The sequence below is a fragment of the Miniopterus natalensis genome, chromosome 13 (assembly GCF_054644295.1).
Source record: "Miniopterus natalensis isolate mMinNat1 chromosome 13, mMinNat1.hap1, whole genome shotgun sequence".
Lineage (NCBI taxonomy): Eukaryota > Metazoa > Chordata > Mammalia > Chiroptera > Miniopteridae > Miniopterus > Miniopterus natalensis.
Window position 1 is genome coordinate 13,695,813 of NC_142093.1, and position 14,778 is coordinate 13,710,590.

At 47.7% G+C, this 14,778-nt stretch overlaps 1 protein-coding gene across 1 annotated transcript in view; it reads right to left on the reverse strand.

The window, feature by feature from the left end:
• Positions 1–4,917: 4,917 nt before the first annotated feature.
• Positions 4,918–14,778, reverse strand: part of CAPN13 (calpain 13) — a 106,441-nt gene continuing 96,580 nt past the window's right edge. Inside the window, exons 19-23 of the mRNA XM_087823829.1 lie at positions 13,437–13,512; positions 11,044–11,172; positions 9,988–10,043; positions 9,370–9,427; positions 4,918–7,514 (exon numbers count right to left, since the gene is read on the reverse strand). Coding sequence (XP_087679955.1) covers positions 9,401–9,427; positions 9,988–10,043; positions 11,044–11,172; positions 13,437–13,512 — 288 coding nt within the window. The 3' untranslated portion in view covers positions 4,918–7,514; positions 9,370–9,400. The remainder of the gene's footprint in view (positions 7,515–9,369; positions 9,428–9,987; positions 10,044–11,043; positions 11,173–13,436; positions 13,513–14,778) is intronic.

Here is a 14,778-nt window from a genome sequence, read left to right on the forward strand (position 1 = left end):
GTGCTGTGGTCTGATTCCACCTCCCCAAGGCAATGGCAGTGCTAACGGCCAACCTGGGGTGATTGAAGGGGCTTTTGAATTTCCATTGTCACAAATATAATAAAAGGAGCAGCAACTTGCAGGATGAGTGAGGGAGGAGAGCAGTGTTTCATTTACTTCCCCAGACAGTGGTTCCCAGTAAGAGCTGCAGTAGCTGCATCGCTAGGGGCTATTTTCCTGGCTAATTGCTGCCCCTTAATGATGACTGTGGATTCGAATCCTTAGGACCTGGCTCTCCAAGTTGGTGACATGGAAAGGTCCTTAGAGATCTTCAAGTTCAGCTCCTCCATTCCAGCGGCCGAAGGAGGCCCAGAAAGAGAAGGCCATTCCCTGAAGCATATCAAAGGGATAGAGGCAGAACTGGGACTTGAACCTGAGGCTCCAAGGTCCTGTGCAGGGCTCCTTGCACTTCACCACGCTCCCAGTCTTTACACTCCTTATGTTCCATCCTTTATTCTCCTAACACTGAGTGAGCACTGACTATATGCTATTTTCTTTTCTTTGTGGTTGAACACAACTGGACGCTCAAAAGCATAAGTGGACAGGTCACGTCAATGACCGAGCCAGGGAGGCACAACTGGGGGTCAGTTTCTTTCCCCTTGGTCCAGAGTATTTGCCAGTGTTACCCACGTTTTATGTAAAACAGCAGAAGTGAGACCAGAATTCAGACAGAGATGGAGTCAGACAGATGACGGACGAGGCGATTCCCGCAGGTGGCAGCTCGGATGGTGCGTGCTCCGTGGGGCTGGCTGGAGCCCCCACCCCTGGGCCCACACTGGACACGACTGGGAAGGAATCTTTGGAAGGTGGATGCTTCAAAGCTGCAACAACTGTGACCATGGGAGGGCAGTGTTCGATCACATCCTGCTTGGTCTAAGGGACAATTTTCCTAGCACTGAAGAAAGTAAATCTTTTAAGGAACGGGGGTGTTTAAGATAACAGTCTAAGCGTGGAAAAGAAAAAGCTATATCAGTCTGGACTTGAAATTGATCTCTCCAAGGCAGTCATCTCATCGCCTAGCTCCTCTCTCCTCTCACTCCAGCTGCTATATAGCTGACACCGCTGTAAAGTTGGAGAATTATGTCTCCCTTCTCTCCTGGCACAGAGTTGTTCATAACCTTAGATACTCTCTCAGGGCATTTGGTGGTCTCAGGAAGAATGATCTAGAACCTGGTTAGAGATATCGCAGCCTGTGTAGCCTGCGGCCAGCCCACCTTCGTCTCCACGGCCCTCCCTGGGGGCTGCAAGGTAGGGCCCAGGGACTGCTCTGCACCGGTCTTCTCAGGTCCAGCTATCGCCTGCTCTGCAGCTGCTGCCGGCCTCATCGACCGTTCTGCTGGGATACTAAGCACTTTGGGCTAGGCTGGGGGATGGTTAATCAACAGCCTTGTCAGAGTGATGGATTCTTCTAGGATTATTGCTTAATTAGCTTGTTTAGAGGTAAAAATCAACTAGGACATCAGTTCTCTGGGAGCTGGAAGGGAGGAGGGAGCTAGGAGCTGGTGGGAGGGGATCAAGATGTTCTCTCCTTTCCCACGATGGAACATCTCCTGCCTCATTGCCCAGGAGGTTCCAGGCTGGTGCCGAATCTCTCAGGTGACCTGCTCTGTGACCTTGGGATTTCCAGAACCTGACCCTGAGGAGGACCCAGCCTAGGCTCCTCGAAGGCGGCTTTGACTACATCTCCAGCAGGACAACTGTCATTTGTATCACAATCCTGGGGACAGCACAGCCCGTTGGAATGAGAGCAGGTTCCTGACTGATCCCTGGGAGCCTGTCCTAGAGGAAGACACAGATGCTCAAACGCAGGAGGCCCAGGGAGAGTAGAGAAGCTTTTCCTTCCTTTGGGTGACTGCAGAGACCCAGCCCCATTCCCATAAACACTGCTCAGGGCCATCAGCAGGGGGAGCACATGGACCACCTGCTGGCCAGGCCGGACCAGCTCCATGACGCCCCGGCCCCGCAATGAGCGGGACCTTCCCGAGGCAGCTACCCGCCTACTCTGCCTGCCTGAGTGCAGCCCGCAGCCTATTTGGCACCTGAGTGTCCACAGCAAAGTGGAGAGAAAGTTGGGGAGCAGGTGTTCCTCCGGCCGCCCCGGGGCAGGTTGGAAGAGCTGGGGCCAGAGGCAGCTGGACCAGCAGCTCCGTCCTCTGTCCCAGCTGAGCTGCGGTCAGCTGGCTGTGCTCCTGTAGGAGAGGGGCTTTCTCACGGGTACCTTTCTTGGATTAAGACGACATTCTGGTATAAATATTGTTCTACAACTGTAACCGGTCACCCTTCCTGCCCATGTGGTAAAGCAGCCTGGACGCCTCTCTGGAGTCTCAGGCTATTTACTAGGTTGCTGATTTATTTTTCATAAAAATCCAGCCCAAGTACGTAATTTAAAAATTCAGCTGGTGTGACAAGGCAGCCCCGGTCCATTCCTGTCCTAAGTCCTCTCTGGGAACTCTTCTTCTGGTGCGGCCTCCACACTTCGAAGTGATACCTCCCCTGGCTCAGCAGCGTGAACGCCCATTGACTTAGGGCGGAAGGTGGGCCCGGGGCTCCCAGCCCGCCCTCTCACCTGCACCTTCGCTCCCCGCATTCTCTAACAGATTTACGCCACATTTTTTGTTAAATCAATATTCCATTTTTACTTTATTACAATTATGGATGTACTGTTGACTGCTGAGTGAAGAAATACTCCGAGATCACATTGCCTGCCTTCTAGAATTCTCTGTTCTTCCAGGAATTAATAATGACCTCATTGTAAAAATCCGCTTAGTCTATGCTATTATCCTAATAATTCTTCCAAACTCTCCAGCCGAATTTCAAAGTCCTTCTGAACACCATTTTCCCCATGATTATGTGATTGGATAAAACTACTGCCTCCCCCCCCCCCCCCGCCAAGGGCACTTTCCTGCTCCCCCCAGACCTCTCGCTCTCTTGTTCAGCTGCACCGCGCTGGCCCTTGGACAGTTAGGTCCCCTTTCTCCTGGGCTCTGACATGCTCCTCCTTGGTTTATGCCCCTGGAGTGTCCAGGTCATTTTCCTGGGTGGACACATTTCTCTCTAAAAGCCAGCTCCGGAAGGCTGCACATCCTGAGTCTGAAAGGTGCCTGGTCATCAACGGGTGTTTGTTTTCCAAAGGAGGTGGGCAGTTTTCACCCCACCAGAGGTGAGTCCAGCCTCCCCTCTCTCGAAAAAGGTTCCTTTGGTCTGAAGGATGGAGAGATGGATTTATCAGGATAGAAGCAAACCCGCTCTGGTGACACTGTTGTTGGGTTGCTGGTAAATCTGCAGGATCAGGGCTACTGCGGCCACATTTCACCTCCACGCAGAATAGGAGAAGCTGGCCCATTGCTCCAACACTTTATTTCTGTGTAGTGGGGAACTTATAAATACCAACTTTGTTAGAATAAGACCCTGTACTGCTGCGTTGGCAGGAGGTCAGTATGAATGTAGACGACATTAGCCAGACAAACTCTCAGCAGGGTGTGAGCTGCAGTGTATTCAGTCTCTAGACTGAAATCAGTTAAGATCAACCTAGTCTCAAATGTCCAAGGACCATATATTGGTGCTCTGACTACTATCATTTTTAAAACATGAACTTGATATCTTTTAAGATTTTTAACATAAACATTGCCCACATGTGGCGATGGAGGTAGATGGTTTGTTAAAAAGAAACAGGTATGATGGGAGTGGAGGAAGAGGCGTTGTCTGGCTGCACATTTATCTCCTAACTTCCCTAACTTACAGGCAGACGCAGCAGATGGGCTGAAGGTGAGGGGACAGGAGTGTGCTCACAGCGGCCCTACCCTACAGCCTGCCTGGTGCCCACGGGCAGATAGGAGCTTGTTACACACAGTTTGTGGGGAGGGACCTGGAAGGGAAGTAGACTGGTGGCTTCGGCAGCCCCAGGCTCCGGGCAGAAGCTCACGTAGCTCATGGGACAAGGCCGCCCCGTGTCCAGTGGCTGCTCCATCGCATCGAGGACCAGAGGAGCGAGGAGAGGGAGTGCTCCTCTGGACTGAGTCCTGGCCAACAGCGGAAGACTCTTTCCTAACCTGGGCGTGGGGAAAATCCTGGAAGAAAGCGACTTTGACTCTGTAGCATCGAAGTAAAGGAATGTCGGGCAGAGTTAAAACATGCTCTGGACTTAGGAAAGCAGATTTCAGAGAAGATCAGGAAGCTCGACAATAGCCTTTATGATAGAATATTGATCATGATGTATGAGAGATTATAACAAGATAATGTTAACTGTGTGCTCTTCAGTAATCCCAATGGGAAAGGGGGATAGCTGAAATATTAAGAAGACTTGGGTTTAAGACAATATTTACAAAGGTTGGGATGAGAACAAGACCGAGGAAGAGGGACATCTGAAGGGACAAGTCCTTTCAGTCACCGGGGAAATTGTTACTGAATGTCTTCTCCATGCCACGCACTTTGCTACGCACTGACGAGATAGGAGCAAATAAGACCCGCCCAGCCTGACAGTGTGGCAGGGGATGCAGATGTCAGCAAGCAATTAAAAGTGTTTGACTCAGCAAACTACAAACAGAGGCAACTTCCTCAGCTTGACTGATGGTGTAACAAAAACCCCAAAGCTAACATCACACTTATTGGTGAAAGGCTGCGTATTTTCCTCCAACATCAGGAACAAAAGAATGTCTGCCTTCTCCACCTCTATTCAGCATTGTGCCAGACGTTCCAGGCAGGACATTAGACAAGAAAAATAAATCGAAGCCATCCGGACTGGGATGGGAGAAATAGAACTCTCCATCGGCAGATAACATAATTTTATATATATAAAATCCTAAGGAATCCCCTAAAAACTATTAGAACTAAAAAATGAGTTCAGCAAGGTGGCAAAATATAAGATCAATATATGCAAATTATTTTTATTTTTATACATTAGCGACAAACAATCTGAAAATAAAATTACAATAGCATCATAAAGAATACAACACTTAGGAATAAATTTCACAAAGAAACTGCAGGACTTCTACACTATCAAAACCAAAACATTTTTGAAGCAAATTAAAGAATATCTTAAAAAAACACCAAGAGACATCTCATGTTAATGGATCAGAAAATCATATAGTGTAATGACGACAATACTCCCAAATTGATTTGCAGATTTACGCAACTGCTATCAAAATCCCAGCTGCCTTTTTTTCCTGCAGAATTTACCAAGCTGATCCTAAAATTTATATGTAAATTCAAGGAACCCAGAATCACCAAAACAATCTTGAAAAAGAAAACCAGGCTGGAGGACTCACACTTCCTGATTTCAAAATTTACTATAAAACTACAGTAATCAGCACACTATGTTACTGGCATAAGGGTAGGCATAGATCAGTGGAATAGAATTTAAAGTACAGAAATAAATCTTTACATTATGATAAATTGATTTTTGGAGAGGGTGCCCAGTCAATAAAATGCAACAAAAAGAATAGTCTTTTCCATGGACGTGGACACCTGGATACACACATGCAGAAGAATAAAGTTGGGATCCCTACATCACACCATATACAAAAGTTACGTCAAAATGGATCAACGATCTAAATGTAAGAGTTAAACTATAAAAAAATTTTAGGACAAAACCATAGGAGTAAATATTCATGATCTTGGGTTAGGAAATGATTTCTTAGATATAACGCCTAAAGTGTAAGTGACAAAAGAAAAATCAGATAATTTGGACTTCATCAAAATTTTAAAAACTCATGTTCTGTAATCAATATCATCAAGAAACTTAAAAAAGGCAACATGAGGGTGAGAAAATAATAAAACCTGAAAGGAAATGTAGGTAATGTTGGTGTGGTGGGAGTAGAGTGCAGGAAGGAGGAGAGACATAAGGTATATTGAGGTAGGTGGGCAGGGCCAGGTGGTGCCGACCACATACACGACTTCCTACTTCTCCTGTATATCAGTCAGAAGACATTGAAGGATTTTAACCTGGGGGGTGCAGCGACTGGGTCTGAATTTTTTAAAGTGTGCTCAGACTGCAGGACATTGATTTGAGGGATAGGGGTGGACATAGGAAAATCAGATAGGAAGCCAATGCAAAAGTCAGGGAGAGAGATGATGTCTAAGAAATCCAAACTGAAGTAATTTTAGGAGAAAGCGGGAGGTAGAGATGTGGAGACAATTAGCTCCTGATGAATTTTTGTTGTAAAGGGGGGAGAGAGATGGGGTTGTAGCTGGAAGGGAATTTGAGATGGAGGAAATTTAAAAGGGAAGCATGTGTAAATGGGAATTAGAAGGCTTCAGAAGAAAGAGAGAGAGGTTTGGCGTTCAGAAGTCAGAGGAGAGAATTCGCTCAATCAAGCGCTTGCGAAGGTGGAAGGCAATTAGATCCAGGATATCCTCAGAGGGGTATCCCCTCTAGCATAACAGGAAGGAGGTGGGAGACGATTACAGATGAAAGTGGGTTTGTAGACGTGGAGGCAGAACTTACTCATCCTCCTGCCTCCAGTTCTGCAAAGCAACCCATGAGCCAAGAGCGAGTGGATATGCTTTAATAATGTGAAGGCAGAGGGCGGTGATTAATGAGGAAGTCGGGGGAGCACTCTTAGGATGACGGCAGGCATTACTGCAGGAGACTGAAACACACACAGCCGTGCAACTTATGTTATACTTCCTTCTGACATAATCTTAAGGAACAGGAAGTGTAGGGAAATTAGTTCAGAGGGAATTGAGACCCTTTATAGGAGAAAGGGTAATGACAGTCCCAATATTTCAAAAGTTCAAGCTTTAGGTCCCATATGCAAAATTAGCTTAACAACGCAATGGAAGAGTGATCCCTGACATTAGAAATCATGCAGACTGAAATAGGAATCAGGCAGATTGGAAATGATCAAATGTTCTACTTTTAAAAAGGAACGAAAGGGGAGTTCGAGAAAATATAGTTGAATCTAATTAACTGAAATCTCTGCAATGTTTGTTGACTTGTGTTCATTAGGAGGCACCAAGTGTTCAGGAAATATTTATGCTAAAATACTATTTCTTTATGGAGACCATGTCTGTGTCCTGATTTCAAGGCACATAATTGGGAGATTGAATAAATGCTGCTTACAAAAATAATAGGACCTCAGAATGTGTTGATCACAGGACTGCTGCCTAGGAGACTGTGTACTCCAAAGGGTCATTGGCATATAGAGAATGGTCACCAATGGGTCCTAGATGAGAACTACCAGGGATAAATAAAGAAGACAGCTTTTGGATTAGGCAGCAAAGCTATTCTCAAGTATTTGAAGGTCTGGCAGGTCCAGTCTTTTTTTTCTACAGTGGTCCAGATAATAGAGATAGAAGTATGAAGAGAACGTTCCAGGGATGTAGATTGCTGCCTCTAGATAAAGAATACCTAACATCTGAAGATGTCCAACAAAGGAAGCACAAAATATTGAGCTCCTGGAAGATTCTAGAAGACTTGGCAGGGGCTTCTGATACAGCAAGGTGGGGTGGAGATATGTATCTGTAGGGTATGTTCCCTGAAAAGTAAATATGTAGAAGAAATGTTACATGGGCATCAATTCTTCAGCACACTAATGCTAGAGTTATAGATGCTGGTGTCTACAGATGTCTGTGATGCATCCAAAGCTACACAGTGAGGCAATGGTAGAGCTGGGACTGGACCCAACTTTCACTTCTCCAAGGTCTGATAATTTCTGTTGCTTTACACATTAACGTTTCCTGTGATGAGTGATTTCCTTTCTTCTTTGGAACTTCAGGTAAGAATTCTAGAATAGAACTAGACCCCTATTTTTTAGCATAAACAAAAATCAACTCTAATTAGACTTGAAGATAAGAGCTTAAGCCATAAAACTCCTAGAAGAAAATATAGGGGGTAATCTCCCTGACATTGATTTTGACAATGAGTTGCTGGGTTTCACACCAAAAGCAAAAGCAACAAAAGGAAAAATAAACAAATGAGACAACATCAAACTAAAAAACTTCTGCCAGGCAAAGGAAATCATCAAAAATGAAAAGGCAACCTACTGAATTGGAAAAAATATTTGCAAACCAAATATCGATAAGGGGTTAATATCCAAAATATACAAAAAACTCATACAACTCAGTAAAAAAAAAATTGATTTAAAGATGGGCAGAAAATCTGAATAGATATTTTTCCAAAGAAGACATACAAATGACCAACAGGAACATGAAAAGTTGCTCAACATCACTAATCATCTGGGAAATGCAAATCAAAACCACAATAAGATTATAACCTCACATCTGTTGGAATAGCTATTATAAAAAAGACAAGAGGTAAGTGTTGTGGAGGATGTTGTGGAGAAAAGGGAACCCTTGTACACTGTTGGTAGAAATGTAAATTGGTGCAGCCACCATGGAAAACAGTTTGGAGTTTCCTCAAAAAATTAAAACTACAACTACCATATGATTCAGCGATCCACATCTGGATATTTATCAAAAGGGAACAAAAACAATAATTTGAAAAGATATCTGTACCCCTGTGTTCACTATAGCATTATTTACATGCCAAGATATGGGAACAACTCAAGTGTCCATCAATGGATGAATGGATTAAAAAATGTGGTGTATACAATGGAATATTATTCAGCCATAAAAAAGAAGGCAATGCTGCCATTTTTGAAAACAGGGATGGACCTTGAGGGCATTATGCTAAGTAAAATAAGTCAGACAGAGGATGACAAATACCATATGATTTCACTTATATGTGGAATATAAAAAAACAACAACCCCCAAACCAAAAGAAAACTGAACTCATAGATACAGAGGACAGATTGGTGGTTTCCAGTGGTGGGAGCTGGGGGGTGGGCAAAATAGGTAACTGTGATCAAAAGATAGAAACTTCCAGTTCTCAGATAAATAAGTCCTGGGGATGTAGAACGTAGTGGCTATAGTTGACAATACTTTGTATATTTGAAAGTTGCTAAGAAAGTAAATCATGAAAGTTCTCATCATAAGAAAAAAAGTTGTAACTATGTGTGGTGACAGATGTTCACTAAACTTATTGTGGTGATCATTTCACAATATATATATATCAAATCACTGTTGCATACCTAAAACTAACACAATGTTAAATGTCAATTATATCTCAATAAAAAAATTAATTAATTTTAAAAACAATTCTAAACCCCTCAAGCCTGACTTTCAGGCCAGTCCCTTCATGAATGCCCCCTGGTCTCCATTGCTTGGAGGATATCTGCAGCATTGGCCTTAAAACTCAGGGCCTGCCTTGGCTCACAGAGATAAGGGCTCCATAACCTCTTGGGGGGCTGCTCCCAGGAAGACAATCTTGTGTATAGGTGAAGGGGAACTGTGCCCCTGGGAAGAAATGATTCCAATATTTCCATGTCTCACCTGGACTCCGGGGTCTGCTCCATTCCTTGCCTCAGCTGTACATGACCAGGTTCATCCACTAAGAAATAAGCATTATCATTACAACCAGTCTTTAAACTTATTAGCTTAACACAGATCAGGGCAAATGGTACCCTCCTCCCTTGAAAGATCTCAGTCTAGTCTCAGCAACCCTTTCTGGTTAATTCCAACTCAAGCAGGAGGTCCCAGCCCCCTGTCACAACATATCTTTTGCTACTCCCAGCACAACCAGGCAGTGGGAGGGATAGAGGTCGACCAGCTGGCTGGGCCGGGAGGCTCGCTCTAAACTCAATGGGAGTAAGTTTAATGTACAGTGTGCTCAGCAGGTGTTCTTCAGTTCCCACATGGATTTATGACTCCCACATAATCCTCTGCTTTATTAAGCTATCGGGAAAAAAATAAAATCTCTCTGCCAAGATCCTAAAGCAGCCTTGGCAGCCAGCAATATATAAAGGCAGTAATTGGAGGCAGGGGGGCCGGCAGCTTGGCTGGCCTCTGACAGACTGCTCGATAGATATCCTCAGGGGGAAACTGCCCCCTGGAATCAAGGGAGGGCAGAGGGCTGGGCTGGGCCCCATCTCGAGGGGCAAGGCGGCTCACCTCCATTTCTGTCAGGTAGAGTCCTTTTCCATCCTTGGAGAGGTTCTGGAAGACCTCTAAGGTAGAGAGGAGGAGAGGAATCAGCACAGGCCAATACAAAAGCCAAAGCCTCGGTGTAAAGTACTCTCCCTCTCCACGGGGGTGCTCGCCCGGTGTCTTCTCTTTCCAGCCAAACTCTGCACCTTGGGACAGCTCGGGGCTCAAGTCTTCAAATCAGTGCTCCAACTGCTCTTCCTCTTTGTCTCCCTGCACTGGGCATCTCCATACTTGGCCGTGGGAGATGTGGGCTTGTCTTAGGAAGTATTTCAGGGGCACGGTTTGGGGAATCTCTCTCGTCCAACTGAGGACTCCCTGGAGCAAGGTTTATGCCTCAGGCTCCTCATTCTCGAAATCTTAATTCCAAGCAATCTTAATGCCAATGGCCTAGCTCAGAGCGGTAGGGGTTACGGAGATGCCACGAGGCAGGGATGGTGTAAGGATTAGAGCAGAGGCCAGAGCCCACTGCTCCCTCAACCGTAGCAGCTCCACTTTGAGCTATTTTATAGCTTGGGGTTTCACACAAGATTGCATTTACAACAAAGGGGTATGCTGCTAAAAAGTGTCAAGCCTCTGGCCTACATAGCTGAGTTTCTGAAGCCTGGGGAAAGACCTCCTGCCCCCAGCCATTCGCTGGTGTGTGCAATTCCTTCAGCAGAGACCCAGGTCATTCGCTCCATGACTAAAGAGTGGGTTGAAACTATAAACACAATCTGGAGAGGGACTCCGTGATTCAGCCTTGACCCTGGAAGAAGCTCTGAATAAACAGGGTGAAGAGAGATGAGAGCCCTGGGACAGGGGGATCTCCTGAGGAGAAAAGTGTGCAGGAGAGGGGCTGGGGACACAAGCCAACAACACCACTATACAGGCCAATGTTGGTTCTATCTCTTGGGGCAACAGTTCCTCAGGCAGAATCCAGGCCACCCACTCCCCAGGCTGAGGCAGGAGTGCATCCCTGGTCCTCTCCTGTGTTCTTGGTCACTGTGAAGGTCTCTGGGATGTCCCCCAGGTGACACTTACTTGCCATGGCTTCCAGACGCATCAGAAAGCAGACCAGGCTGGGGAAGCTGACCCTGCCGGCTCTGTCGCTGTACCTGAGAGCCATGAGATCCAGCAGCTCACTGCTGACGGAGACCCCTGCAAGGAAGTCTGGGCCACAGGGGAGCCAGTGAGGAGGGAGGAGGCTGGGGGTGGGGCTGGTCTTCTGCCTCACAAGGCCTGTAAACCTGCTCAGAGGGCCCAGTGACCTCCCACCATTTCCTACCCAGCCTGGCTCGGTGGCCAGTCTCCTCCTCCTCTTTAGTGTTTTTTATGATCCTCTAGTTGCCTCTTTCTTGGTGGCAGCTGGGCCCCAACAACACTGTTCTGGAGTTTGGCCAGAGGCGAACTCAAGGTCCTCAGGACCCTGACTGCTCTGGGGATGCCTCAGCCTTCATAATCATCTGATAATCCCCATGTGAGATGGGAGCTGCCAGAACACCTTGGGTTTGCTCCCAACCCTGCCGCTAACCTCTCTCTGCCAGTGACCTTGTAAAACCACCTTCCTCCCTTACCCATAACTACATGTGGGTCTCAGTGGGTATTGCTAGAGCGGGTCAGTGTGGTTCCTGAAAGAGGGAGATTCCGTCCTAAATCGATGATCCAGGGAAGAGACTGGTCCTCAGAGGGGAGACCACAACTTAGGAGGTAGCCTCAGGTGGGCAGGACAGAGGTGCCTTGTCCTTGGGTCTTGTCATCTTTAAAAATTTTTTTTAATTGATTTTTACAGAGAAAGAGAGAAACATCGATGTGACATAAATTGGCTGCCTCTTACATGCAATGGGAATTGAACCAGCAACCTTTTAGTGCACAGGATGAAGCTCAACCAACTGAGCCACACCTGCCAGGGCTGGGTCTTGTCATCTTGCATGTCTAGTAATGAACTCCAAGGAGGTACCAACCACAGAGCTGATCTTCGAGCTCTGGTGAGCAAGTGAAAACCTATGAGCCAGCCCATCTATCAAGGGGATGAGCCCAGTTGTCTGTAGGCCCCACATAGCCAGAGCCTGTTTCTCCCACAGAGTTAATAAAACGTGGGTTTGGATGCCTATAAACAGGGCACGCACTCTCCGGCTGGACACACTCTGGCCCCCAAAGGCTGAGTCAAATTCCAACTATTCTCTTTCCTTCTTCCTTTTATTACTCTGGAGTAATTAGTGAGGTCCCTTAAAGATTTCATCTTTTCTGGCTCTTCAGAGATTCTCAAAGTGTCATCCCCAGACCAGGAGCTTGGCCTCACCTGGGAACTTGTTAGAAAAGTTCCCACCCTGGCCTTCCTGAATCAGAACCTTTGGGTGCGTGGTGAGCCCTTCCAGTCTCTGTTTTAACAAGTTCTCCAACTTGATGCACACCCAAGTTTGAGAACCCCAGCTCTCTGCTAGAAAGAACCAAGGGGCCCAGCCGGGTGTGGCTCAGCAGTTGAGTGTCAACCCACGGTCCAGGCAATCGGGGTTCAATTCCCGGTCAGGGCACATGCCCAGGTTGCGGGCTCGGGGACCTGCAGGAGGCAGCCGATTAATGACTCTCATCATTGGTGTTTCTATCTCTCTATCCCTCTCCTTTCCTCTCTATGAAATCAATAAAGATATGTTTAAAAAAAAAAAAAAAAGAAAGAAAGAAAGAAAGAACCAAGGGGAGGAGACGCTAAAGTGGGCAGAAGCAGCCCACGTTTCCACCCTCTCTCCAGGCCAGGAACCGAGGCAGGGAACTATGAAGACTTGTAACCTGGGAGAATCCAATTTCATGTTTTACTAAGGAAGGTGCAGTCTCCCAAGTTAACCTTTTTGTGATCTATTTCCCTGTGGGACAGTGGAGATAATGGCTCTTGCCCTTCACAGTGCCAGAGTCGTGGAGACAGTTGAATGAGATGACCTGAGTACAGTCCTTGCTGAATTACAACACACTCCTGCACCCTAAGGTACTCCTGTCATTAGCCCAGGGCTGGAAGCTCTTGCCTCCCTGAGGCAGAGATGGAGTTGATTTCATTCACCCCACACCCTCTGTGGAGAGGCATTAGCCTGCCTGTGGGTGTTTAACCCTGATCGCCCAGATGGAAGCATCTCCAAGGGGGGCTTGGTTTCTGGTAGGGTTTCAATCACGTGGCGTTACTTTCTCACAATTAGAGATGTGTTGGAGAGAAGGGCAATTAGCACATGAGAACTCAGGCAAAGGAAGACAGAGTCTGAGCCCAGAGCCTGGAGGCACACAGAGGCCGGGGCAAAGCAGGGGAGTACAGGAAGCCGCAGCTCTGCTGGGTCCTGACCGCCTGCACCACCGCACCAGCCTTGCCTACAGCACACTAGGGGTGTGGACACACACACATACACCCCCCACACCACCCTCCATCATTGCGGCTCAAAGGGCCCCTGTCTTACCTATATCCCGTACGGCCCTCCACAAATCCAAGCTCAGGAAAACGCCAGAGCTCCTCTGGGAGTTCTGGAAAACACTCTGATACAGGAAAGAAGCAAGAAGGCCTTGTGAGTCCCAGTGCCCGCCTTGAAGAGGATGCCCTTGGGTAGAGGCAGGGCCCGGACATCCCTTTTCCATCCCTGGAGGCTCTTTCACTAAAACTCCAGTGGGCCCAGCTCAGAGGCAGCCCCGCTGAGGCCGGAGGTCGGGGAGACAGGGGTGGGCTCCGACCTCTAGCTGTGGGGCTGGGAGCTCCTCTCCTTCCCACCTTCCCCCTCAACCTGCTCTCTCCTCTCCCTCACCACCTCCACTGGGCTCCTGACACTCAGGCAGCTCTGCTCTGCTCTGCTCTCCGGGGAGGGGCAGAGCTCTCTGAAGAGTTTGCACAGGGTCGCCCTTAAGACTTCACAACCAAATTGCCGGGTTTACTGCCAGCTGTGTCACCTTGGGCAAATTACTCAGTCTCTCCAGGCCTGTTTCCCCACCTGTAGCACAGGGCGAGTCACCTGGCTCCTCGGCTAGTTGCAGGGAGTAAATGAGCAGGTATTTACAAAGTGCTGGGGAGAGAGCCTTGCACGATAGTGAGTGTCAGAAACGGGGGAGGGCTGTGTCCAGGACCGAGCACTGTCCAACAGCACCACAGCAACCCCAACACCTCAGCTTTGTACACGGTGGCTTCCCCTTACCCGGCGCTTTTCTGCCTCTCCCTGATGGGCACAATAACCCCGATTGTCGGCATACTTGGGAGGTGAGGAAACCGAGGCTCAGGCAGGGGAGTGACTGCCGTGGATTGAACACGCACGCCTCGTGGAGCTGACGGCGGGACTCCGATTTTGGCCTGTGCACAGTTGCCCACAGCAGCTGCTCCAAGGCCAAGCAGCCCCCCGCCGATGTGCGACAGAGGCAGACTTCAGGGACGATTGTTGTGAAATAGCAGCTTAAGCGCCCTTTCTGGCCTCGGCTGGCTTTTGGTGGGTGTAACCACCACGCATAGAGTGTTCTCAACGAGGCAGTCCCTCGTTCACGCAGTAATTCTTTACTTCAGTCCTTTGTTCAGCGTTTTGAGCAACTGCTGCGTATTAGGCACTAAGGAAGCGCTGGGGAAGGAAGATGGCTATGAGGGAGCCCCTGCCCTGGAGGACCCCACAATCTAATGGGGGGCACATCAGCCACCGCAGTGCCCTGTGAGAAACCAACTGACCCCAAGCCAGGGATTAGGTGGTACCTCCTGGGATAGCCACACGCAGGAACTTTATTTCCCTGTTGTGAGTTCACGTGTTAGGGGCTGACAGGAGAACTCTACGG